The 27569-nt window shown below is 42.9% G+C and overlaps 1 protein-coding gene across 1 annotated transcript in view; it reads left to right on the top strand.

Annotated features, from left to right (window-relative positions):
• LOC140740942 (hydrocephalus-inducing protein-like) overlaps positions 1–27569 on the top strand; it is a 421292-nt gene that overhangs the window by 52819 nt on the left and 340904 nt on the right. Inside the window, exon 2 of the mRNA XM_073070583.1 lies at positions 6832–6964. Within this exon, the coding sequence (XP_072926684.1) occupies positions 6842–6964 (123 nt within the window). The 5' untranslated portion in view covers positions 6832–6841. The remainder of the gene's footprint in view (positions 1–6831; positions 6965–27569) is intronic.

Here is a 27569-nt window from a genome sequence, read left to right on the forward strand (position 1 = left end):
TCACAAACATACACGCAGTAGCCACTTTATTAAGTTCAAGAAGTAATGGTAGAGTGGTAATATACCACACTTTCAGATCACAGTGAAATTTAGTTCCACTGTTCCTAATGGTTATTTCAAGTCAAGTTGTTTTTTTATTGTCATTTCAACCATAAACTGCAGGTACAGTACACAGTAAAAACGAAACAACGTTCCTCCAGGACCGTGGTGCTACATGAAACAACACAAAACTACACTAGACTATGTGAGACAACTCAAGGCTACACTAGACTACGTAAAACAACACAAAAACTACACTAGAGTATAGACCTACATAGGACTACATAAAGTGCACAAAACAGTGCAGAGCAGTACAATAATTAATAACCATATAACCATATAACAATCACAGCACGGAAACAGGCCATTCCGGCCCTCCTAGTCCGTGCTGAACTCTTAATCTCACCTAGTCCCACCTACCCGCACTCAGCCCATAACCCTCCACTCCTTTCCTGTCCATATACCTATCCAATTTTACCTTAAATGACACAACTGAACTGGCCTCTACTACTTCTACAGGAAGCTCATTCCACACAGCTATCACTCTCTGAGTAAAGAAATACCCTCTCATGTTTCCCTTAAACTTTTGCCCCCTAACTCTCAAATCATGTCCTCTCGTTTGAATAAATAAATAAATAATAAACAAGACAATAGGCACAGTAAAGGACAAATTTCAATATAATAATAAATGATGTAGATGTCAGCCTAGACTCTGGGTATTGAGGGGTCTGATGGGAAAAACAGAATACTGCAGTGCTACGTTTATTCTATCCTGACTTATGGAAGTGAATGCTGGACCATTTCCCCAGCAATGGAAAAGAGACCAGAAGCATCTGAATTATGGTTCTACAGGAGAATGTTAAAAATATCATGGACTACACACATGTCAAATGAAGAAGCTCTCAGAAGAGCCCAAGCAGTTAGATCACTCATACCAACAATAAGAGAAAGATAACTTAGATTCCTAGGACACATCATGCGGAAAGATGAACTAGAAAAACTCACACTCTCTGGAAAGATCGAGGGGAGCAAACCGAGAGGAAGACCTTGGCTTATGTACACCAAAAGCCTAGCCTGGTGGCTACACATCGAGGAAATGGAAGTCATCCAAAGAACAAGGGATAGATCTGTATGGAAAACCATGGTCACCAACATCCGTATTGGATATGGTTCCTAGACAGACTGCAACACGACATTCCAAACCCTATATGCAATAACTTCATAATGAAGTCAAGCATACCAAACACCTTCTGCATCATCTGGGCCAGTGGGCCAAGGAATGGCAGATGAAGTTTAATTCAGATAAATGCTAGGTGTTTGTATTTGGATAAGGTAAACCAGGGCAGGACTGCACTGTAAATGGTAAGGCCCTGGGGATTGTTGCAGAACAGAAAAACCTAGTGGTTCAGGAACATACAGTACTGTGCAAAAGTCTTAGGCACATGTAAAAAAATATGTAACTTGAAGTTGCTTACAAAAATAGTGAAATGAAGTGTTTCTGGGTATCTAAAAATATTATAAAGTGCAGTAAACTGTAAAAAGACTAGATCAAGTCCATATTTGTTGTGACCATTCTTTGCCTTTAAGGCTGCATCAATTCTCTTAAGTATACTATTGTGCAGTTTTATAAGAAAGTTGCCTGGTAGGTTATTCCAAGCATCTTGGAGAACTTGCCACAGTTCTTCTGCAAACCTTGGCTGTTTCACTTGCTTCTATCTCTCCAGATAGTCCAGACAACCATGATGATGTTGAGATCAAGGCTCTGTGGAGGCCATACCAGCTGAAACAAGATAAAAATCTAGGGAGTCTAACTAAAACTTTTGCACCATTCTGCAGTTTCTTGAAAATGGTGACACAGGTGTTGCAAAACGTGTTTGGCAGGCTTGACTTCATTATGAAGATATTGCATATAGGGTTTGGAATGTCGTGTTACAGCAGTACAGGATGTTGTTAAGCAACATAGTAATGTCTACAGGTCTGGTTGCCTTGCTATAGGAAGGATACATTTCCTGATGATCCAACCATTGTTGATAGAATCTCAGATGGAGATGAGAGGGCGTACAGGAGTAAGATATGTCAACTAGTGGAGTAGTGTCACAGGAACAACCTTGCACTCAATGTCAGTAAGACAAAAGAGCTGATTGTGGACTTCAGGAAGGGTAAGACGAAGGAACACATACCAATCTTCACAGAGGGATCAGAAATGGAGAGGGTGAGCAGTTTCAAGTTCCTGGGTGTCAAGATATCTTAACCTGGTCCCAACACATCAATGCAGCTATAAAGAAGGCATGATCGCAACTGTACTTCATTAGGAGTTTGCAGAGATTTGATATGTCAACAAAACCACTCAAAAACTTCTATAGAGGCTTGTTGGTGGTGGATGTTCTGACAGGCTGCATCACTGTTGGGTATGGTGGGTAGGGGGGCTACTGCACAAGACCAAGTAAAGCTTCAGAGGGTCGTAAATTTAGTCGGCTCCATCTTGGAGACCAGCCTACAAAGTATCCAGGACAAGGAGTGGTGTCTCAGAAAGGCAGTGTCTATTATTAAGGACCCCCAGCACCCAGAGCATGCCCTTTTCTCACTGTTACCATCAGGTAGGAAGTACAGAAGCCTGGAGGCACACACTCAGCAATTCAGGAACAACTTTTTCCCCTCTGCCGTCTGATTTGTAAATGGGCATTGAACCCATGAACACTACCTCACTTTTTTATTATGTACAGTCGGCCCTCCTTATCCGCGAATTCTGCATGCGCGAATTCAACCAACCGTGAATCGCAAAATCCCGGAAGTGCTCTTCCAGCACTTGTTGTTCAAGCATGTACAGACTTTTTTTTTCTTGTCATTATTCCCTAAACAATGCAGTGTAACAACTATTCTACATAGCATTTACATTGTATTAGGTATTATGAGTAATCTAGAGACAATTTAAAGTATACGGGAGGATGGGCGTGGGTTATCGTGGATCAGGATCGAAAAAAATTTGAAGTTCTCTTACTAAGTAAGTCGGAACAGGTACATCCAGTATTATTTAGTGTCAGTTAGTCAAACGCTTGTCTTAGTATATAGTATATATTTTACCTTTCTATACATATAAAACGCTTAAGAACGTATGTTTCAGCGCTGGCTCGGGAACAGAAGTTCCCGAGTTTGATCCAGTGACAGATCGCTTCCAAGTGCGCTCTCCACTGTGTTGGGTTGATGTGGAGGATCAAAAACCCAAAACCCAATAATTAAACCACTGTGTTGCTTAGTAATAATTGTAGCTTTCATCGGGGCAGAGCCTTTCTCACTTAGCCTGACTGTAGCCTAACGCTTTTCCAATGACCAATGGTGTTTCACCTCTTTCCGATCGCTTTATTATTTCCACTTTATTTTCAATCATGTTCGTGATTATTTTCATGAACAGAAACACTGCAGATTCAGATCTCTACCGCCCGGTCCTAATGTCCACCGCATTAAATAAGGTTAAATAAGGTCTGGGGTTCTGCTGGGTCTTAAGATCCACTGCACTGAGACAGGTTGAATAAGGGACTTGAGCATCCGCAAATTTTGGTATCCACGAATGGTCCCGGAACCAATCCCTCGCGTATAAGGAGGGCAGACTGTATATTATTTCTGTGTTTGCGTGATTTTTAATCTATTCAATGTACATATACTGTAATTTATTTATTTATTTTCTTCTATATAATGTATTGCATGGAATTACTGCTGCTAAGTTAACAAATTTCTCGATACATGCCGATGATAATACACCTGATTCTGATTCTAATTTACCTGCATAAGGAAGGGTGCACATTGGTATAGATGGTAGCTTGTTTCTATGCTGTAACTCTTTGATTCTACTTTGCAAATCTTTCTTCTAGCTCTTCCTAACTTAGATGGAAATCTTCAGATGTTCACAAGAAAGACTTTGTTGCGTGTAACTGGTCTGGTGCTTGTTAATACTATGTAGACCCTCTGGTTTTGTTCTTATTGTGATTTGATGTGGCAGTGTGATTTAACTGAATGCACTGATGACCATTAAGAGGACACTTAAGTACAAGGAATTTTTTTAGAAATCCAAATGAATATCTATTAGTATAAATGTGCACACTTTAGCTTTAACAAAATAACTATTATAACTAATTAGCTTGAAATGGCCTTAGTGCTGTTGAAGAGCTGGAAAACTTTGAGTGATAAGTTCACAGCATGTTAATAGAAGCACTTAAGATTGACATTCCTTGACATTGTGTTGGCGCGTGGCCTAGTGGGCAAGGCATCAGGCTAGTAACCTGAAGGTCACTGGTTCGAGCCTCAGCTGAGGCAGCGTGTTTGTGTCCTTGAGCAAGGCACTTAACAACACATTGCTCTGCGATGTCACTGGTGCCAAGCTGCATGGGTCCTAGTGCCCTTCCCTTGGACAACTTCGGTGGCGTGGAGAGGGGAAGGCCTGCAGCTTGGGAAACTGCCGGTCTCCCATACAACCCTACCCAGGCCTGTGTCCTGGAAACTCCAGGCGCAGATCCATGGTCTCTCAAGACTGACAGATGCCACCAATTAATAAGATTGACAAGAGTAACACTGAACTAATAGAAATGTATCCTAAGATGCATGGAATACAAAAACAGATGGGGAATGATGAAGTAATTTCAATCTTGACTGCTGCATTCTGTATGAGAATTAGAGAGGGTGCAACACAATGTACCTATTCTGAGGAAATAGAAATCTGAGGCTTGATAGATAGATAGATAGATACTTTATTCATCCCCATGGGGAAATTCAACTTTTTTTCCAATGTCCCATACACTTGTTGTAGCAAAACTAATTACATACATTTACTTACTAATTACTACATACTAATTAATACATACTAATTACTTGAGACATTTTTCTTTCATTCATATCATGGGTAATAAAGATTTTTAAAAATTTATGGGTAAGGTTGAATTGGGCTGTTTCTATTGGTTGGGAGCAATGGAGATATCGTTAAGGGTGAAGGGGGAAAAGTTTAAAGGGAACATTAGGGGGGGCTTCTTCACACACAGAGCGGTGGGAGTGTGGAATGAGCTGCCAGATGAAGTGGTGAATGTGGGCTCACTTTTGACATTTAAGGAAAAATTGGACAGGTACATGGATGAGAGGTGTATGGAGGGATATGGTCCAGGTGCAGGTCAGTGAGACTAGGCAGAAAAATGGTTCGGCACAGCCAAGAAGGGCCAAAAGGCCTGTTTCTGTGCTGTAATGTTCTATGGTTCTATGGTTAAATGAGAGAAATTTAAAACGTAGAGAGGCGTAATTTCTTCACGTAGATTGGGCATGCGATCATGTATTTCACCTCCAAAGTTAGTGCTTGAGGAAGAAACTGTGTCACCCTTAAGGACTAATTTATATCTTATAGGGATTGAAGGAATATATGAAGAGTTTGAGTCAGTGTGATTAGAACCATTTGATAATGTAAAGAGAGATATATGGATTATGGACTGGTTGAGCTTGTAATTTTTGTATATCATCATTTAAAATTGGTAAATTATTGCCATCACATATACTGGGATACAATGAAAAACTTTGTTTTGCTTGCTATCTGTATACAGGAGATCATTTCAACACGTGTAATTTGAGGTAGTACAAGGTATGACAATAACTGAATATAGTGTTACAAGTACAGAGAGAGTGCAGACAGTAAGGTACAGGGTAGATTGTAAGGTCAAGAAGCCATTTTTATACTATTTAATACAGCAGGGTAGAAACTGTCCTCGAGCCTAGTGATATGTGCTTTGAAGCTTATTGTATCTTCTCTCAGTGATAGGAGAGGGGAGAAGAGAGAATACCCAGGATGGGTAGGGTCTTTGAATACATTATTACACACACAAAATGCTGGAGGAACTCAGCAGATCAGACAGCATCTATGGAAAAGAATTAACACTTGACATTTCAGGCTGAGACCCTTCAGGACTGCAGAATACATTGGATGTTTTACTGAAGTAATGGGAATTGAAGGTTTTAGAAAGAAGTCGAGAACCACTGATTCTTCCTGTTACTGAGCCACTGACAAAATTAATGTCTTTATATGTTAAACATAGCTGGCCGGTGGTGTAGTAATATGAGCACTGGACTTTGAGGCAAATAGTTCGGAGTTCCAATCCGGCTGGCTCCTTGCATGCTTTCTAACCATGCTGGAAATGATGCCCGATGTGCCTCAAGGCACGAAAAGGAACAACCAAAAATATGTTAAACAGTTTGAGAACTTGTGATAATTTGAGGAATAATTGAGATAGAAACTAGTGGAACTTTTCAAAAATAAAATTAAAAGTAGGGCAGAAGGGTTCATATTGGGTTCTTCTAGGAAAAAGCACAATTGGAATAGGTTAATAACTTCCTTCTGCGCTGTGAATATTTATGACACAGTTGATGGAAGGGCTGATCCCTTGTGGTAATTTAAATGGAAGTGGGACTGCATGTGTTTTGTTTGGAATCAATCTGGTATATAGCAGTCCAAGTCACTGGTGGATAATGCAAATCAATTCAATGCCTATGCTACATTACCTGCAGAGCAATCACCAGCAATATGGATTCAATTTTAACAACTTATTGTGCATTCTTGACTAAATATCTCTATGCACAACTAGTTTCTGTTGTGGGGTGGAAATACACAGCAGGTGAACAGGTAGGAACTTTGGCAGGGGATGCCAAAAAGTGTCTCAGTGATCTTGTACTGCTGAAAGGGAAACACAATGTATTTTGATTCTTGTTCTTGTATATTAATGTAATTAACTTGGCCTGCTCTTGCAGGTACATTGATTAATTGTGCAGTGAATGCAAAATGGCGACTGACAGCATTGACCTAACCGATGGCAGCTTTGCCAAGTTGCTGGATGGATATAAAAGTACGGTGGTGGAACGTGCCAATCCAAAGCTGATCAAAAAGAAGATGACAAATCCTAAGGTATGACGAAAAGAGAACATGTGATCGGCTCCTTTCTATCAGCTGAAAAAGTGTCCTGTGTTGCCCCTTTACTGCTTGCTGTGTAGTGCACATCTTATTTGAAGATTCTCTAATGTTCCTAATGCTTAGATTTCTCTCCTGTGTTATGAATTTGACACCTCTGATGCTCCATTGTAACTCTAACTACTTTGTTAGATCCTAAATTCTGTGAATTTCAGTGTTCAAATGTTCAAAATAAAAAAAGTATGTATATGTCACTGTATACTACTTTAAGATCTGTTTTCTTGTAGAAATATACAGGAAAATAATGAAATACAATATAAAATAAACTATAAATAAAGACTAGCAGTCAATGTGCAAAACAATCTTCATTAGGACCTTGGCATATTCTAGTCCAAACCATTAGTTTAAATATGAGACTACAATCTTCCAGTCAAGCCTGGAACTCTGTCTTCAGGACAGCATCAGATGCCTGTTCTGTTGTCTTTTCCTTTTTACATCTAATATCTTTCCACTTCTGCAGGCTTTTTTTATTGACACTTAGCTGAGCTTGCTAAAACTGTTGCTCAGAATCTAAGTACATCTTCACAGCATCTTTCGCGCTTTCCTTGTAGGACCCACGTATTTTTTCCTATCTGCATTGTATTCTGTGGTGTGTATTACAGTAACTAGACACACGAATGGGGTGTGGTAAAAGTGAAGGGAGTAAGTTACGTATTCGGACTTTGTTCTGGGCAGTTTGGACTGATGGATGTCATATCATTTGTTGACCACTTAATTAGGTTTAATTACGTTTAGTTACACTTAGCTTTACTTAACTTTGCTTAACTTAACTTTGCTGAACTTTAAGTGTGCTTAAGTAATTTTAATATTGTAGCGATGTACTACATACAGAGCTAGAGACAACGACACGCAGTCGGTAAGTCATTTCGAGACTAGTTTATTCAAACTTCGCAGCGCTGGCTTTTAATCGCTAGCTCCCGCCCTCTCCGGGCGGAAATGACATCAGAGGTGCATTACCAAAGTCTCTCCCCGCGCGCGGGCTATTTGTGAGCCGGTTCGCCTGCGCAGAAAGTGGGTCGCCGCAATATCTCCAATTAACACACACACAATGCTGGAGGAACTCAGCAGGCCAGGTAGCATCTATGGAAAAGAGTACAGTCGATGTTTCAGGCCGAGACCCTTCAGCAGACCCTGCTGAGTTCCTCCAGCATTTTGTGGGTGATGTTTGGTTTTTTGGCATCTGCAGATTTTCTGTTATTTATGATTCAATATCTCTTGTCTCAGTTTTATAAGTTTTATTGTTTCAAGAGTGTATGTTTTGCTGGTTGCTAATAAAGGATCTAACACTGTTCTTTGACTTTTGGAACATCATTACTGGAGAGATTAGAGAGCGCATCATACAAGGATAACAATCCATAGGGGTTGCTAAAGGTGGCAAATGATTTGTTAGAGTTGGCTGCTGCATTCTCTGTCTCCCATTTCCCTTGTTCAATTATATATTCTTGTGTCCTCACTGATTTCCTCAGCTTGTGTCATACCCATTCTTGAATTGTAAAATTAGTACTGTTCATTCTTATTTAATTGCATTTAAGAAATTGCTAGCAAGCCACATCACTGAACTGCTATAGTCCACATAATGGGAGAATTCCTATAACAATGTGTAACACTTGCCCAACAGACCGGTATATGTCTAGGGGAAGAACTCCAGCCACTCTCCAACCCCACCTCCCATATATGCAGGAGCTGTGGAAGACAAGTTAATGCAGCGACACACACACAATATCAAACTCACACCAGATACCGTTGTAGAATATACTTTAAAGATTTTACTGGAACTAAAAGGTTACTAACAATACAGTATATATGAAGGAAAAGAAAGTAAAGTAAAAGGCACCAAAACTTACCAGAGTTCAGTCAGTTTAGTGCACATCGTTGGAGCCCAACCATTGAACCTCTCGATCCCTCATGGCTTTCCGCCGACCTCCACGTCCTTGCACCTGGGACCACCCAGGTGGTCGACCGAGCAGTGCCGCACACGTCCACCTTCCTCGGCGTCCTCTTCCCGACTCTCTGAAAAGACCGCGAAAACCCCCAAGCTCCCAGACGCACAAGACAAAATAACATTCCCCATTGGTTAACAAATGAATACAATCCCAATATCAGCAAGTCTAAAGCTAAACAACTGCGAGAGAAAGCACTTATCATAACAAAGAAGCATTCCTACTCTTAACAAAACAAAGAAGCCATTTTGATCAACATACACAGTACATTGTACATTCTCCCCCCACCAGCAAACTTGTGCTTACTGGGGAGTCCCAAATTCCGTAAACGGACGCGATCGCCGGGCAATAATTGAGCAAACTTCACCTTTTGATCATATCTCTTCTTATTCCTCTGATTTTGTTTGGTAGCAGCCGCCTCGGCCAACTCGTACGCCCTTTGCAACTCCCTCCTCATATCGGACACATACTTTAGTTCGGGCTTCCCGGGTAATTCATCCACTTCAGCCCCAAAACACAAGTCAATGGGCAACCTCGCTTCCTGCCCGAACATCAGATAATAAGGCGAGTACCCTGTAGCATCATTGCGAGTACAATTGTAACAGTGAAACAATTGTCCAATATGATGACTCCACTTATTTTTCTGCCCAATTTCCAGCGTCCCGAGCATATCCAACAGGGTCCTGTTGAACCTCTCTGGCTGAGGATCACCCTGTGGGTGATAAGGGGTAGTCCTGGATTTCTCAATCCCAAGCATAGTCAGTAATTCATGGATAAGCCGGCTCTCAAAGTCCCGTCCCTGATCACTATGGATCTGTCTGGGAAGGCCATAATGAATAAAATACTTCTCCCATAGCACCTTCGTCACTGTCATCACTTTCTGATCCTTAGTGGGAAATGCCTGAGCATAGCGAGTGTAATGATTGGTGATGACTAAGACATTCGCGGTGTTGCTGGTGTCAGGCTCAATCGACAGGAAATCTATACATACCAGGTCCAGGGGTCCCGCACTCTGCTAGTGCGACAGTGGAGCCGCCAACGCGGGCAGGGTCTTCCTCCGGATGCAACAACTGCATTTCCTACAGTATTCTTCGACCTCCCCCCTCATCCGGGGCCAGTAGAACCGGTCTTTGAGTAATCCATAGGTCTTATCCACCCCCAAGTGTCCAGAATCATCATGCAAGGCCTGGAGTACAGTCTGCCGATACTCCTCCGGCAGGACCAGTTGCCAACAGTGGGGTTGGTCCGGAGGTGCTGAGACCCGGTATAAGACTTGGTTCTTTAACTTTAACCGAGGCCACTCCTTCAATAACAGAGGCACGGACGGGTGTTTTGCCTTCTCTGCCAACACCACCTCCCCCTTCTCTACCGCTCTCCACACAGGGCCAAGACCTGAGTCATTTTACTGAGCAGCTGCCACTTCCCCCGGACACAGTTCCGGCAACTGTTTAGTCCGTAGTGCGGTCAGGTCACAGTAAGCTAGGGGTATGGCATCATCAAAAAACTCCCAAATGGTCCACGGCTCGCTCCAACCTTCCCCTTCCCTTGGTCTTCACGGTGATAGCAAACTGACACATAGCCTTCACTCCAGGGGCAGGGACACTCTCCCACTCCTCGTCCTTCTCCTGTTCCCCCGGCTCCCGATGTGACAAAGCATCTGCATCGACATTCCTGCATCCTGGGCGGTACCTCAGGCTGAAATCATATACCGACAAGGCCGCCAACCACCGATGTCCTGTGGTATCCAGCTTAGCCAAAGTCAGAATATAAGTGAGAGGATTGTTATCCGTTCTCACCTCAAACTTGGCTCTGTACAGGTAATCGCTCAACTTGTCCACCACCGCCCACTTCAGCACCAGAAACTCCAACTTGTGAGTGGGATAGTTTCTCTCAGATGGCGACAAGCTTCGGCTGACAAAGGCTACCGGTCTCAATGCGTTGCCATGCTCCTGGTACAGAACAGCCCCTAGACCCTCTCGGCTGGCATCCATGTGCAGCACATATGGCTTTTGGGGATTGGCAAAAGCCAACACCGGGGCCTGGGTCAGTGCCCTTTTCAAAGATTGGAATGCCTCTTCACATCGATTATCCCATCTCGAGCCAAAAGGTTCCGCCGTGTTCCAGTATCCTCCAACGTCTTGCCTCTGGTCCCCCTTCCTTTCCTTTCCCACCGGAGGATAGCCACACAACAGCTGAGTCAACGGGTGACACATTTTAGTGTATCCTTTCATGTATCGGCGGTAATACCCACAGAACCCCAAAAATGAGTGCAGAGCGCTCACTTTCTGGGGTCTTGGCCAGGTGGTCACAGCTTCTATCTTAGTTGGATCAGTAGCCACTCCCTCTTGTGAAATGATATGGCCAACATAGCTGACCGACGACTTGCAGAACTGGCATTTGTCCAGGTAAAGCTTCAGCCCTTCCTCCTTAAGCCGGCTTAATACCTTTCACAGCCGCTCTTCATGTTCCTCCAAAGTCGATCCAAACACTATCAAATCGTCCAGGTACACCAGCACCTCCAGCAGATTCATATCCCCCACAGTCCTCTCCATGAGCCTCTGGAAGGTGGCTGGGGCCCCCGATATGCCTTGGGGCATTCGTTCGAACTGGAAGAACCCCAGTGGGCAGATAAAGGCTGTCTTTTCTTTATCGCCCTCACTCATCAGGATCTGGTAATACCCACTCCTCAAGTCCAGCACACTGAACCACTTCGCTCCACTCAGGCCGGCCAACGCGTCCTCGACCCTCAGGATGGTATATTGATCAGGGACAGTTCGCCGATTCAAAGTACTGTAGTCAACACACATGCACACCCTCCCATTCTTCTTCCATGCCACCACTACTGGGGACGCATAGGGACTTCGAGACTCAGCTATGGTTCCGGCTTCCTTCAACTTGCACAAGTACTACAGCACATCTTCAACATCTGCCGGAGCCAGCCGCCGGGATCTCTCTCAGAACGGGGTGTCCTTCGTCACCCAGATGGTGTGGCGAGTGCTTTTGGAGCAGCCAACATCAAACTCACCCTGAGAAAAAACAGCTTCCATCTTCAGCATCTTCTCCACTAGCCTGCGTTTCCACTCCAGCGACACAGGGGAATCCCCGAAGTTAAAAGCCTCAGCGGTCAGTTCCCTTCGATGCTCCACCCCTTCCCCGTTAGGGGTCCGCACTGGTGCACTAGACATTACCGTCACTGGGAACAGATGTGCCAGCGGCATTCCCCTCTTAAAGGTGATTTCTCTTGCCATAGTGTTCCTGACACTTATAGCTATACGACTCGCATGTACCACCCCTGGTCTCTGCACTTCGGGCCTCACCAGCGCCCCCGCCGGAAATCGCGTCTCCCCTTCAAGATCGTCCGGGGCGTCTACTAACAGGGCTTCACCCATTGGCACCCCGGGGAATCTGGGGGTCCCCATCACGAGTGCTACCTCCCCTGGTCGGATCACCTTTGGCCTCGCCTACGTACACCACACCGTCCCTCGGTTACACTCCAGGTCCAGTCCTTGGGGGGGCAACCCCTTCTTTGAATACCGCTCGAAACACTGGATGCACCGAGAGGGTCTCCAGAAAGTGTTCCCCCCCTTTCTCCTTACAAGCTCCCAGGAGCCACTGCACCCCTCAAACTTCCCACCAATCGCTGTCTCTTCTCCTCATCTGAGCCAGGCCGCTCCTCTAACATCAAAGACGTATGCTCGATCCAGGTCTCATAGTCCACCTCCCTGTCCGGAGTAGGCTTGGCTCCTGAGAACAACCCCGACTTCAGCCGGGGCCTCTCGGCCACTCCCACCAGGGAGTTAAGTGAGGCTGCCAGCTCCGAGGCTTCCCCCCTACCTGGGGGGGGCCTAGTCACGTCTTCCTCCTCTGACCCCCCCTTTACTAGTGATGGGCACCTCCCCGGGGGCCACCTCTAGCTCTAGCTCCTCCTCCGGTGTCTCATCATCCTCATCCTCGGAGAGGGTGTGGAGTCCCCACGGCTCCACCTCCCCCGGAAGGTGACGTCAGATCCAACATCATGACGTCAGCACTCGTACGAACCAACACTCAGCTAGACCCTACCTCTTTACCACACCGTCTAGCTACTAGTTCTACCTGCCCCATACCTTTTACCAAACTCAACCCCGCACTGATGCCTGCGCGATTTCACAGCCCCTGAAAATCTAAATCCCGAGGATGAGCACCCCACAAATGTAACACTTGCCCAACAGACTAGAGGAAGAACTCCAGCCACTCTCCAACCCCACTTCCCGTATACGCAGGTGCTGTGGAAAACAAGTTAATGCAGCGACGCACACACAATATCAAACTCACACCAGATACCGTTGTAGAATATACTTTAAAGATTTTACTAGAACTAAAATGTTACTAACAATCTGTATTGGTTGGTCTTCTGGCTGAGTTAAAGGGTGTGTTAGGCCATGAGATGACAAATGGTTAGAGATTAGAATTCTGAAGTCTCTCCTAGATGCCTGTAGCTCCATAGGCTTGCCTAATACTAATTCTCTCTTGCTGGGGGGGGGGGGGGTATTAGTTCCCATTATTATTCAGTGTTAATAGAAGGGTCACATATCTTCTACAATCAGTTTAACTCTTCTTTCATAGACAACACGAAAGCAGATCCTTCGCCTCACTGAGTGCATACCAACCATCTTGTTCTGCATAACCATTCTGCCTGCTCATTTTGTAAGGGGATTATCTTCACTTGGACCTCTTTCTTCCTTATATAATATTTATTTGGAGAAATGGCTTTTGCTTGTTTTTCTTTTCCTTGCTATTTTATTCTTGTAGTTGATTTTCTCTTATCTTTCTTTGTCCTCCTTTGCTGGATTCTGACTTTATCTCAGTATTAAAGTTGCCACTAACTTGCCAATTTATACGTTTTCTCTTTCAGCTGAATACCTAACTTCCTAGCAACACACACAAAATGCTGGAGGAACTCAGCAGGCCAATCAGAATCAGAATCAGGTTTATTATCACTGGCATTTGACGTGAAATTTGTTAACTTAGCAGCAGCACGTTCTATGCAATACATAATCTAGCAGAGGGAGAGAAAAAAATAAATAAAATAAAACATAATAATAAATAAACAAGTAAATCAATTACGTATATTGAATAGATTTTTTTTTAATGTGCAAAAACAGAAATACTGTATATTTAAAAAAGTGAGGTAGTGTCCAAAGCTTCAAAGTCCATTTAGGAATCGGATGGCAGAGGGGAAGAAGCTGTTCCTGAATTGCTGAGTGTGTGCCTTCAGGCTCCTGTACCTCCTACCTGATGGTAACAGAGAGAAAAGGGCATGCCCTGGGTGCAGGAGGTCTTTAATAATGGATGCCGTCTTTCTGAGACACCGCTCCCTAAAGATATCCTGGATGCTTTGTAGGCTCGTGCCCAAGATGGAGCTGACTAGATACATATATACATACATATAGATACATATAGCTGGCTGATAATACAGAATCTGAGGCCACAAACCAGGCACGCCCAGGATCCTCTTCAGTTTGCGTATAAGGAGAAGGTGGGAGTGGAGGATGCTATCACGAATTTGCTGCACAAATCACTCTCTCACCTAGAGGGGGTCAGTTGTGCTGTGAGGATTACATTCCTTGACTTCTCTAGTGCCTTTAACACCATCCAGCCCAAGATCTTAAGGCACAAACTAACGGAGATGGGAGTAGACTCTCACATGGTGGATTGGATAGTGGACTACTTGACAGATAGACCTCAGTATGTGCGGTTGGGAGACTGTAGGTCTGACACGGTGGTCAGCAGCACAGGGGCGCCGCAGGGAACCGTATTCTCTCCGGTCCTGTTCACCCTGTACACATCAGACTTCCAATATAACTCGGAATCCTGCCATGTGCAGAAGTTCGCTGATGACACGGCCATAGTGGGGTGTGTCAGGAATGGACAGGAGGAGGAGTATAGGAAACTGATACAGGACTTTGTGATATGGTGCAACTCAAACTACCTGCGTCTCAATATCACCAAGACCAAGGAGATGGTGGTGGACTTTAGGAGATCTAGGCCTCATATGGAGCCAGTGATCATTAATGGAGAATGTGTGGAGCAGGTTAAGACCTACAAGTATCTGGGAGTACAGTTAGACGAGAAGCTAGACTGGACTGCCAACACAGATGCCTTGTGCAGGAAGGCACAGAGGCGACTGTACTTCCTAAGAAGGTTGGCGTCATTCAATGTCTGTGGTGAGATGCTGAAGATGTTCTATAGGTCAGTTGTGGAGAGCGCCCTCTTCTTTGTGGTGGCGTGTTGGGGAGGAAGCATTAAGAAGAGGGACGCCTCACGTCTTAATAAGCTGGTAAGGAAGGTGGGCTCTGTCGTGGGCAAAGTACTGGAGAGTTTAACATCGGTAGCTGAGCGAAGGGCGCTGAGTAGGCTATGGTCAATTATGGATAACTCTGAACATCCTCTACATAGCACCATCCAGAGACAGAGAAGCAGTTTCAGCGACAGGTTACTATCGATGCAAAGCTCCTCAGACAGGATGAAGAGGTCAATACTCCCCAATGCCATTAGGCTTTACAATTCTACTGCCAGGACTTAAGAACTTTTTAAAAGCTATTATTAATGCTTTTGAGATAAAAGTGATTTAGATGCATATCATATTTTTTACTGAGTTAAGTATTGTATGTAATTAGTTTTGCTACAACAAGTGTATGGGACATTGGAAAAAAGTTGGAATTTCCCCATGGGGATGAATAAAGTATCTATCTATCTATCTATCTATCTATCTATCTATCTATCTATCTATCTATCTATCTATCTATCTATCTATCTATCTACAACCTTCTACAGCTTCTTTCAGTCCTGTGCAGTAGTCCCTCCATACCAGACAGTGATGCAGCCTGTCAGAATGCTCTCCACTGTACAACTATAGAAGTTTTTGAGTGTATTTGTTGACGTGCCAAATTGCTTCAAACTCCTAATAAAGTATGGCAGCTGTCTTGCCTTCTTTATGACTACATCAATATGTTGGGACCAGGTTAGATCCTCATAGATCTTGATACCCAGGAACTTGACGCTGCTCACTCTCTCCACTTCTGATCCCTCTACGAGGATTGGTATGTGTTCCTTCGACTTGCCTTTCCTGAAGTCCACAATCAGCTCTTTCATCTTACTGATGATGAGTGCCAGGATGTTGCTGTGGCACCACTCCACTAGTTGGCATATCTCACTCATGTACGTTCTCTCGTCACCACCTGAGATTCAATGGTTGTATCGTCAGCAAATTTATAGATGGTATTTGAGCTATGCCTAGCCACACAGTCATGTGTATACAGGGAGTAGAGCAGTGGGCTAAGCACACACCCCCGAGGTGTGCCAGTGTTGATTGTCAGTAAGGAGGATATGTTATCACCAATCTGCACAGACTGTGGTCTTCTGGTTAGGAAGTTGAGGATCCAATTGCAGAGGGAGGTACAGGCCCAGGTTCTGCAACTTCTCAATTAGGATTGTGGGAATGATGGTATTAAATGCTGAGCTACAGTTGATGAGCAGCATCCTGACGTAGGTGCTTGTGTTGTCCAGGTGGTCTAAAGCCGTGTGAAGAGCCATGGAGCTTGCATCTGCCGTTGACCTGTACTGGCGATAGGAAAATTGCAATGGGTCCAGGTCCTTGCTGAGGCAGGAGTTCAGTCTAGTCATGACCAACCTCTCAAAGCATTTCATCACTGTCGATGTGAGTGCTACTGGGCGATAGTCGTTAAGGCAGCTCACATTATTCTTCTTTGGCACTGGTATAATTGTTGCCTTTTTAAAGCAAGTGGGAACTTCTGCCCGTAGCAGTGAGAGGTTGTAAATGCCCTTGAATGCTCCCACTAGTTGGTTGGCACAGGTTTTCAGAGCCTTACCAGGTACTCCATCGGGACCTTCTGCCTTGCGAGGGTTCACTCTCTTTAAAGACAGTCTAACATCGGCCTCTGAGACAGAAATTACAGGGTCATCAGGTGCAGAAGGGATCTTCACAGCTGTAATTGTGTTCTCCCTTTCAAAGCGTGCATAGAAGGCGTTGAGTTCATCTGGTAGTGAAGCATCGCTGCCATTCATGCTATTGGATTTAATATCATTGGAAAAAAGTACAGTTGACCTTTCGGGTCGAGAGGTCAACTGTACTTTTAAAAGGTGTACTTGTTTCCATAGATGCTTCCTCCAGCATCTATGTGTGTTGCTTGGATTTCTAGCTTTTGCAGATTTTCTCTTGTTTGTGACTCAGCTTCCTTCGTTAGACTTGGATGATTTCAATTTCCCTTAATATCTTTTCTTCTACTGGAATATAGAGTATTTTTGTTGAGTGACATGACATTATCTCCTTAAATTAAATTATTTTATATTAAATGGAACCATTTGGACCACTTAAATGTCTGTAACTGCTTGTCTGCTGCCTTTCCTGCTAATTTATTTGCCCAATCTACCTTAATTAACTCTGTCTTCAATCCATTGTGATTCTCTCTATTTAAGTTAAGCGTAGTTATTTCTGACCCAAGTTTCTCTTGGTTCAAGAATCTTTTCAGAAATCACATAACTGCATCAGCTGTCTCTGCAGCTAACTTTTAAGGTTCAAAGGTCCAATTTAATTTCAGAGAAATGTATACAATATACATCCTGGAATGCTTTTTCTTCGCAAACATCCACAAGAACAGCAAAGTGCCACAAAGAATGAATGACAGTTAAACGACAGCACCGGCGATTGGAAGACAGCAAATGTCACACCACTGTTGTAAAAGGATGTAGGCAAGAGACGGGCAACTATAGGCCAGTAGCTTAACATCTGTAGTTGGGAAAATGCTTGAAGTTGTCATTAAGGAAAAAATAGCGGAACATTTAGAAAGGAGTGGTTCCATTAGACAGTCACAGCATGGATTCAGAAAATGCAGGTTCTGTTTGACAAACTTACTGGACTTCTTTGAGGGCATAATGAGTGCAGTGGATAGAGGGGAACAGGTGGATTTCGTATACTTGGATTTCCAGAAGGCATTCAATAAGGTGCCGCACGAGAGACTTATAAATAAGATACGGATGCATGGAGTTGGAGGAAGTGCATTGGCATGGATAGTGGATTAGTTAACCGATAGAAGGCAGAGAGTTGGTATAATTGGGTGTTTCTCTGGTTGGCAGTCAATGGTGAGTGGGGTGCTGCAGAGGTTGGTGCTGGGCCCGCAGCTGTTCACCATTTACATTGATGATTTGGAAGAGGGGACTGAGTGTAGCATAGCAAAATTTGCTGATGACACTAAACTGAGTGGAAAAGCAAATTGTACAGAGGATGTAGAGAGTCTGTACAGGGATATAGATAAGGTTAAGTGAGTGGGCCAAAGTCTGGCAGATAGAATACAACATTGGTAAATGTGAGATCATCCACTTTGGAAGGAATAATAGAAGAGCAGATTATTATTTAAATGCTGAAAGATTGCAGCATGCTGTTGTGCAGAGGGACTTGGGAGTGCTTGTGCATGAATCACAAAAAGTTGGCTTGCAGGTACAACAGGTTATTAAGAAGGCAAATGGAATGTTGGCCTTCATCGCTAGAGGGATTGAATTCAAGAGCAGGGAGGTCAGGCTGCAACTATACAGGGTACTGGTGAGACCGCACCTGGAGTACTGTGTGCAGTTCTGGTCTCCATACTTGAGGAAGCATATACTGGCTTTGGAGACAGTGCAGAGGAGGTTCACCAGGTTGATTCCAGGGATGAAGGGGTTAGCCTATTAGGAGAGATTGAGTCGCCTGGGACTGTACTCTCTGGAATTCAGAAGAATGAGAGGGGATCTTATAGAAACATCCAAAATTTTGAAAGGGATAGATAAGATAGAAGTAGGAAAGTTGTTTTCATTGGTAGGTGAGACTAGAACTAGGGGACATTGCCTCAAGATTCAGGGGAGCAGATTTAGGACGGAGATGAGGAGAAACTGTTTTTCCCAGAGAGTGGTGAATCTGTGGAATTCTCTGCCTCAGGGATGCAGTTGAGGCTTCCTCACTAAATATATTTAAGAAACTGTAAGATAGGTTTTTACATAGTAGGGGAATTAAGGGTTATGGGGAAAAGGCAGGTAGATGGAGCTGAGTTTACGGACAGATCAGCCATGATCTAATTGAATGGTGGGGCAGGCTCGATGGGCCGGATGGCCTACTCCTGCTCCTATTTCTTATGTAAGAACCCCAAAGCCCCCCCAGCTCCCCTCCCTCCCATGCGTAAGGGGCAGTGAGCAACAATCCCCCCTCCCCCCACTGGCAAAAAAAAGCAAGCATCGGCACTGCCACTGAGCACTCAAGTGTGAGCAAAGCGATAGCAAAGACACAGACTTGCATTTACCCCAAAGACTTCACGTTTCACCTGGCATTCAACATCCCACAGGTTCTCTCTCTTCCTAATAAAGGAGAAGGAGGTTTCTCCATTTTCCCAGTGAACGGGGAGACATAACAAACAACTTATTATTAAAAGTTTATGATGTTAAAAGTATGTCACTTTATTCGAGCTCTTTTCCAGAAGATCACAAAGATCCTGGGTCTTCGGGCCTACAGCAGTAGATTTTCTGATTTCTCCCGATAACACATGTGTCTCCTGCCATTGACACTGACTCTTGATCTGCAGAACCCTGAGATCTTAGGCTTCCAAATCCGAGCCAGACTCTCAGGCCGAACCCTTAGCATGCCAAACAACGGCCAGTCCTGAAACCCTGAGAATGGGTCCCATTCCCACAAAGAACCGAAATCAACATATAACTACTGGTCAGGGTCTTCAAAAGTGTGTTAGTTTGAATAGTTTGTCTTTACTATTATTTCCTTTTAAACTTTCTTATGTTCATTAAGTTCTTCTCTCTAGTTATTTCTGCTGCATTTATTCCATCTTCTATAGTGAGGACAGCCACAAAATATCTCAACTACTTTGTTTTACTCTGTTATAATTTCCCTTGCCTTATTCTTCAGGCACTCACATGTATTTTTAGTACTTCTACTCTTGTATATTAGTGGTAAGTTCAGAAATTGGATTAAAAATAGTAATAGTGGCTGTTAATAAGTGTAAATTGTATATACAAAATCTACATGCTCTGAAGTATATATACCTACTTCCAGCAGATATCATACCCACTGTGAAGTTGGACTGGCACTACCTGTCAGCATTCTTCCTAATGCTAGTCTCCCTTGCTCATTTTGTTTGTAGATGTAATTATGTCATCAATATGCTTGGGAAGTATATCGAACTGACAGAAATTGGATCGATATGTTGTGACTTGTGGCACACTGTTGCTACTGACCTCGTATATTAAATTGCAGTAAAATATGAAACATATACTTCTGCAAGTCAGGAACTATGTGTAATTTAAAGGGACATTCATTGTATTTCCCACTGACTCTGACATATTGCTTATCAAGTGCTAACTCTTTACTGACAGGTAGGATTGACAAACTTTGTGGTAGCTGTGCACAAAATGCTGCAATTAATTGCCTCAATTGTTTCTGTGGTGATGAACCAGTCACAACATGAGCTGTTTAGACTGCAGCTTAAAGAACATTGCGCCATTTAACCTTCTACAATCTCCCCCCAAATAAAGTATATTTATTTTCCCATTGGTTTGGTTTCCCCCATCCTCAGTTTGTCCCTTTCTTTTTCTCCCTACTGTTTTATTTTCTCCTTCACAAGCAGTATGCCCTTCCCACCCGACACCAGTGCCCATTGCCATATGATCCCTCACAGCGGTCATGTGACAATATTTAAAATTGACTATTTCCTACTTGATTTCATGATGTATTTCTCCAAGAAACCATTCTAAATAGGAACGGATATTCAGGCAGATTTTCAGGCAGAAAGGTGTAAGAAACAGGGTTGTTTTGTGAGTGACCTCAGCCTCCCAGTGTGGACTTGGACCTCTGAGTGCAAGCGGTTTAGACGGTCCAGAATTTGTTAGAAGCATCCAGGAGGGTTTCTAAGGTGAGTATGCAGATAGTCCAATGAGAGGGGTGGCCACACTGTACCTAATGAGCCTGGTCAGGTGACGAAACTTTCAGTGGCCACAACTCCTTCAGATTTAAGATAAGGATAAGTATAGACTTTGCTGCAGAGTATTAAACTGGAACAGGGCAAATTATGAGAATGTTAGGCAAGAACTAGGGAGAGTCAATTGAGAACAGCTGATTTTGGTAAGTCCACATGTCAACTTAGTTCAAGTTTAATTGTCAATCAACTATACATGAATACCCATGAATGCAGCCAAATGAAACAGCATTCCTCCAGGGCCAAGGTGCAAAGCACAGCACACACAGCACATACAAGATAGCAGTAAACATATAGTTACACACACAGAACAATGATATAGCCCAAGTCCCTGAGGCCATGGATGTTGTCAGCAAGAACAAACCTGCAGCAGTTTGCACAGGAATGTAACCCAGCTCCTTTTCCACCGAGCAAACACTGGAGAGCAGAATGGATACTGTGCCACGTTGCATCCAGCATTGCTTCTCCTGGATGGCTGCTTTATAACACGGCACGTTGCACTACAACTGAGGCCACACCAATAAACCAGTGTATTGGACTTGCAGCATTCCTCATTGCTGATTTCCACCAGGGACATGGAATGACAAGAAAAATGACTAGGGAAATCACTTGCTGTAAGACTGCGCGTCACCTTCAGGCACTACTGTGACGCAGTCAGCAACACAATTTGCACCAAGTCCACCTCCTCTGTCAATGAGCAACTTGCTGATGGGGAAGACCTGCAGTACTTGAAGATCTTATTGTCCACCATTACCTTGCAATTGTAAAAAAAATGATTGAAAAAGAAACCTTTGGTTGGTCCTGTAGAGACCGATGCTTCCAAGTGCACTGGCATCTTAGCGGAAGTCCTGGTATTTGACATATGGAAGGTATTTAATGACCAACTGCACAGAGTACAGGACAGATATGTTCCAGTAAGAAAGAGGGACATGCATGGCAAGGTAGGGAAAGTGCATTTGAGAGGAGTGTGAATTTATTCAAGAAGAAAAAGAAGTCTGCAAGGTTTAGGAAGCTAAAAGTCAAATAGAGCTCTTGATTATAAGAAAGCTAGAAAAGAAGGGAATTAAAAGAGCCAGGAAGGGGCATGAAAAATTCTTAGCAAGTTGGATTAAAGAGAATCCCAAGGGAATCTATACATCCATCAAGAAAAAGAGGGGAGTGACCATTCAAGGAAAAAGGAGAGAATGTATGGTTGGAGACAGAGGATGTGGGTGAGGTCTTAAATATGTACTTAGCATCAGTATTTACCAAGGAGAAGGGCATGGAGGATATTGAGATCTGTATGGAGTGTGATAATATGTGAAGTAATTTTAGAGATAAAGAAAAGGGAAGTGTTGGGTCTCTTGAGATACATTAAAGTGGATGAGTCTCCAGGACCTGATCAAATATACCTCAGGTTGTTGATAAAGAGAAGAGATTGCTGGAACCTTGTGCCCTCTCTAGTTGTAGACAAGGTCCCTGAGGACTGGACAATAAGTCAAGTCACTTTTATTGTCATTTTGACCATAACTACTGGTACAATACATAGTAAAAATGAGACTTTTATTCAGGACCAAGGTGTTACATGACACAGTACAAAAACTAGACTGAACTACGTAAAAAACAACACAGAAAAAAACGACACTAGACTACAGACCTACCCAGGACTGCATAAAGTGCACAAAACAGTGCAGGCATTACAATAAATAATAAGCAAGACAATAACTAATGATGTCTGTTGTTCAAGAAAGGAAATAAGGATAATAGTGGAAGTGTTATTTCAGTAGTAGGGAAACTGTTGGAGAAGATCCTTATGGAAATGATTGACGAGCATTTGGAAAACCATGGCTTAAATGCTGATAGCATAGCTATCTGCAGGGCAGGTTATGTCTTATTAACTTGATTGAGTTTTTTGAGGAGTGACATAGGTAATTGATGAAGGTAGAACTATCGATGATATCTACATAGATTTTAGTAAGGTGTTTGACAAGGTATCTCATGGTAGACTCGCCCAGAAGATTAAGATGCATGGAATCCACAGTGACTTAGTTATTTGGATTCAGAATTGCCTATAGGTCAGGGGTTCCACAGACCCCTTGCTTAATGGCATTGGTCAATGGCATAAAAAAGGTTGGGAACCCCTGCTGTGGTTGATATGTCTTATTCTGGCTGCATGTCCATGGCTAGTGATGTTCCTCATGGATCTGCACTGGGACCTCCGCTGTTTGTGAAATAAATAAATAGTGTAAATATGGATGATGGGTTTTTAAGTTTGCAGGTGATAGAAAAATTGGTTGCATTGTGGGCAGTGGAGAAGATTGCCAAAGGATAGTGTAGGATATAGATCATTTGCAGATATGAGCAGAAAAATGGCAGATGATCTGTTAAGTGTTGCACTTTGGGAGAGCAGATAATGGCAAGATTAACGATGATGCACAGAGGGATCTTGGGGCCTAAAACCATAGCTCCCTGAAAGTATCTGCTCAAGTTGATTGGACAGTAAAGAAGCATGCTTAGTATTATTGGTTGAAGTATTGTGTTCAAAAATTGGGAAGTTATGTTGTAGCATGAGAAAACTCTGGTTAGGCTGCATTTGGAGTATTGCTTTCAGTTCTGATTGCCCCATTATAGGATGGATGAGGAGGCTTTAAAGAGGGTGTAGAAGAGCTTTAGCTGGATGCTGCCTGGAATAGATGACATGCACTATGAGGAGGTGTTGGACAGACTTTAGTTTTGTTTGGAACAGTGGAGGCTAAAATAGATGTTTATAAGATTGAGAGGCATAGATAGAGTGGACAGCCATTATTTATTTCCCAGGGTCCAAATATCTAATATTAGAATAGTAGAGAGCATTTATTTCAGGGTTAAATTCAAAGGGGATGTTTGGGCAAAGTTTTTTTTCACAGAGTTATAGGGGAATGTGGTTCCAAGGTTGATGTTGGAGGCAAATAGAGGTGTTTATGAAGCTCTTAGATGGGCACATGATTATGCATAGAATGGAGGGATATACATATTGTGTAGGCATAAGGTATTAGTTTAATTAGTTGGGCACAGTATTGTGAGTGCTATGTTATAATAATTCTGTGGTCTAAGTGAAAATTTTAAGTCTGGTATTTTTACATTCATTTTCCTACAGGCTTTTCCTTGATTTATGTCTATATTTAACAACATTAATGCTATCACATGTCCTGTAAATTAGTCATATTAACTGTCACTTGTTATTTGTTAACTGCATTAATACCAATTCTGCCTCCTGCAATTCTAAGCCAAGATCATTACTCACTATTGTACTTGGATTACTCTTATTATCAGGGTTCTGTCCACCATAACCTTGTATTTTAATTATCACTCAGTTTCCCAAAGTCTCTGTGCAGTGTTTTAATTTCCTGTGATAGAGTTGTAAAGTTCTATAGCACAGAAATAGCCCTTGGACTTCCAAGTAGATGCTGACCATTAAGTACTTATCTACACTAATCTCATTTTTCAGAACTTGATTGCTGGCCTTCTATGACTGCGATTCAAGTGCTCATTTGATGTTTCTTTACCACCTGCTGTGAAGCTGTACCACCTGCACAGGCAGTGTGTTCCAGATTGCAATGACTTTCTGAGTTGATTCCCATGGTCCAAATGTCTAATACTAGAATACAAGAGAGTATTTATTTAAGGTGAGAGAGGTTAAGTTCAAAGGAGATGTTTGAGATAAGGTTCTCTACTTCAATTCCCATCTATACTCTTGCCTCTTAACCCAAAACTATGCCCTTTAGATACTTCTGCTACGGGGAAAAGTTTCCTATTAGTTATCTTTTAATGCCCCTCATTGCCTCTGTCATATATACCATTGGCCTCTTCTGCTTTATGGAAAGCAAATCTAACCTCTCCAATTTCTCCTCATGTCTGGGATGGAATGTCCCAGATAACATCCTGGTGAATCTCCTTTGCACCCTCCCCAATGCATTGATGACCTTTTGGCAGTCACAACTACATAGAGTACTCCAGCTGTGGTGTTACCAAGGTTACATGAACCTCCCTGCTCTTGCATTATTAGGTAACTATCCTTCATTAGCCCTTCACCACAAGCCTTTTTCACCACTATCTAATTGTGCTGTAATTTTCAGGGATCCTTAGACTTTTACACCAAGGTTGCTGTGTTATTCAATACACATAAGGCTTTCACTACATAAATGCAAATCTCTTAGTTCTCCCAGCATGCATCATCATCTTCATTATTAGGACTAAATTTTGTAGGGCAGGCTTTTAAACTTGATTGAGTTTTTTGAGGAGGTGACAAAGGAGCTTGATGAGGGTAATGCAGTGGAGGATACCTACATGAACTTTAGTGTTGTATTTGATAAGGTCTCTCATAAAGGGTTGATTCAGAAAATAAAGATGTATGGGATCCAGACTGAATTGCAAGTTTGGATTCAGAACTAGGTTGCCCATAGAAGTCCGGGTAAGGGTGGAAGGCTGTTCTTCTGACGAGGTTGGTGACCAGTGGTGCTCCACAAGGATTGGTGCTGGGACCTCTCTTGATTGTGGTTACTTCATTAGGTACAGAAGTGGAATATGGTGTAGTCTTCTGCTGTTGTATTCCATCCACAGTGCATTCAGAGATGCTCTTCTGCACACCACTGAGGTAGTGTGCGGTTATTTGAGTTACTGTAACTTTCCTGTCAGGTTAAACCAGTCTGGCCATTCTCATCTGACCTCCCTCATTAACAGCATTTTTTTTTTGTTTTTTTGCTCCATTATCTGTAAACTCTATCTGTGAGAATCTCAGGAGATCTGTAGTTTCTGAGATTCTCCATGCTGTCTGGCACCAACAATAATTCCATAGTCAAAGTCATCAAGATCACATTTCTTCCCTCTTCTGGTGGCTGGTATAAACAATTACTGAACTTCCTGTCCATTTCTGCAAGTTTTTGTGCATTGAGTTGCTGCTTCATGATTGGCTGATTAGATATTTGCATTAATAAACATGGGTACAGGTGTACCTAATAAAGTGGCCACAGAGTGTATATCAATGGTTTGGGTGAAAACAAAGATGGGTGGTTTAGCAAATTTACAGATGACACCAAGACTGATGGAGTTGTGAACTATATCAAGTAATACAATAGGATATAAATCAGTTCCAGATGTGGGTTTGGGTTTGGGTATTTGATCCTCCACAATATTCTGTGTGGGAATTTAAACTGGAGGTGGCAGAGTTTTTTTTACGAGGTCGAGTTGCGAGCTTGACATCAACCCGGCACGGATGGAGAGCGTGCACGGGAGCGGTCTGTTACTGGATCGAACTCGATCATTCTTGAGCCCAGCACTGATCTAACTGTGCCACCAGCCGACCTAGCTGGGCAGGGAAGTGGCAGATGGAGTTTAATTCAGGTAAGTATGGAGTGTTGCAGTTTGGGAGGTCAACTGAAAGGAAAAATTTTACAGTTAATGTTTACTCCTTAATAGCACTGAGGTACAGAGAGATCGTGGGGTCCATGTCCATAGTTCACTGAAAGTGTATATGCAAATGGTAAGGTGGTGAAGAAGTCATATGTATGGCATGTTTGTCTTAGTTGGTAGGGGTGTTGAGTACAAGAAGAAGAAAATCATGCTGCAGTTATAGAAAACTTTAGTTCGATCGTACTTAGAGTATTGCATACAGTTTTGATTGCCCCCCCCCCCCCTTATAAGATGGATGTGGAGACTGTAGAGCTGATACAGAAGAGGTTTATTAGGATGTTGTCTGGATTTCAGGAGATAAGCTATAAAGGAAGGTTGGACAAACTTGAATTTAATAAAAAGGATCTAGTGCTTTCCCAGAGTATATAAATACCACAGGACTAGACATGCCCAGGCATCATCCCTGAAGTAGATGGCAGAGTTTGTCATTAAAATGTCAGTTCTAATCGATACCTATATCCAGCTGGAAGCCTGAGAAGAGTTAATTTGTCAAACTTGAATCTTTCTGTCTAGAGCATCAGAGGCTAAGAGGAGATTTGATAAAGTTTTTTAATTATGAGAGGCATAAATAAGGTAGTCAGTCAGAATCTTTCCCCAGGGTAGAATTTTCAAACACTTGTGGACATGCTTTTAAGATTAAAGAGGGTAGAGAATTTAAAGGAGAAATGAGCGAGAATTTTTATATGTAGAGAATGGCAGGTGCCTGCAATAGGTTACCAGGTGTAGTGGTGGAATCAGGAGCTTGCTGGAGTTTTAAGAGGTTTTTAGATGTGAAGGATGTGGAGGGATATGGATGATACACAGGACGAGGACATCTGGTAGAAATTGGCATCAAAATCAGCATAGTTTCTTGGGCCAAATGGTTTGTCCTGTGCTGTAACATCCTGTGTTCTGTTAATTGTGTCTGTGGTTGTTCTTCTTATCTTACTAACTGATCAATAGCAAACTGTAGCCTGGCTGTCAATAGCATTACTGATTTTTACGTCATCTGCAAACTTACTCATCATAATTTTTACATTTATATCCAGATCGTTAATGTACTGTATGTAGCAGCCTGCTAAGAGTCTCAGCACCAACCTGGTTACAGGGTTCCAGTCACAAAAATGGTCCCCTATTATCACTCTGTTTCCTATTACAAACTAGTTTTTATACAAGGGGTTATTGATAAGT

The sequence above is a fragment of the Hemitrygon akajei genome, chromosome 17, assembly GCF_048418815.1.
Source record: "Hemitrygon akajei chromosome 17, sHemAka1.3, whole genome shotgun sequence".
Lineage (NCBI taxonomy): Eukaryota > Metazoa > Chordata > Chondrichthyes > Myliobatiformes > Dasyatidae > Hemitrygon > Hemitrygon akajei.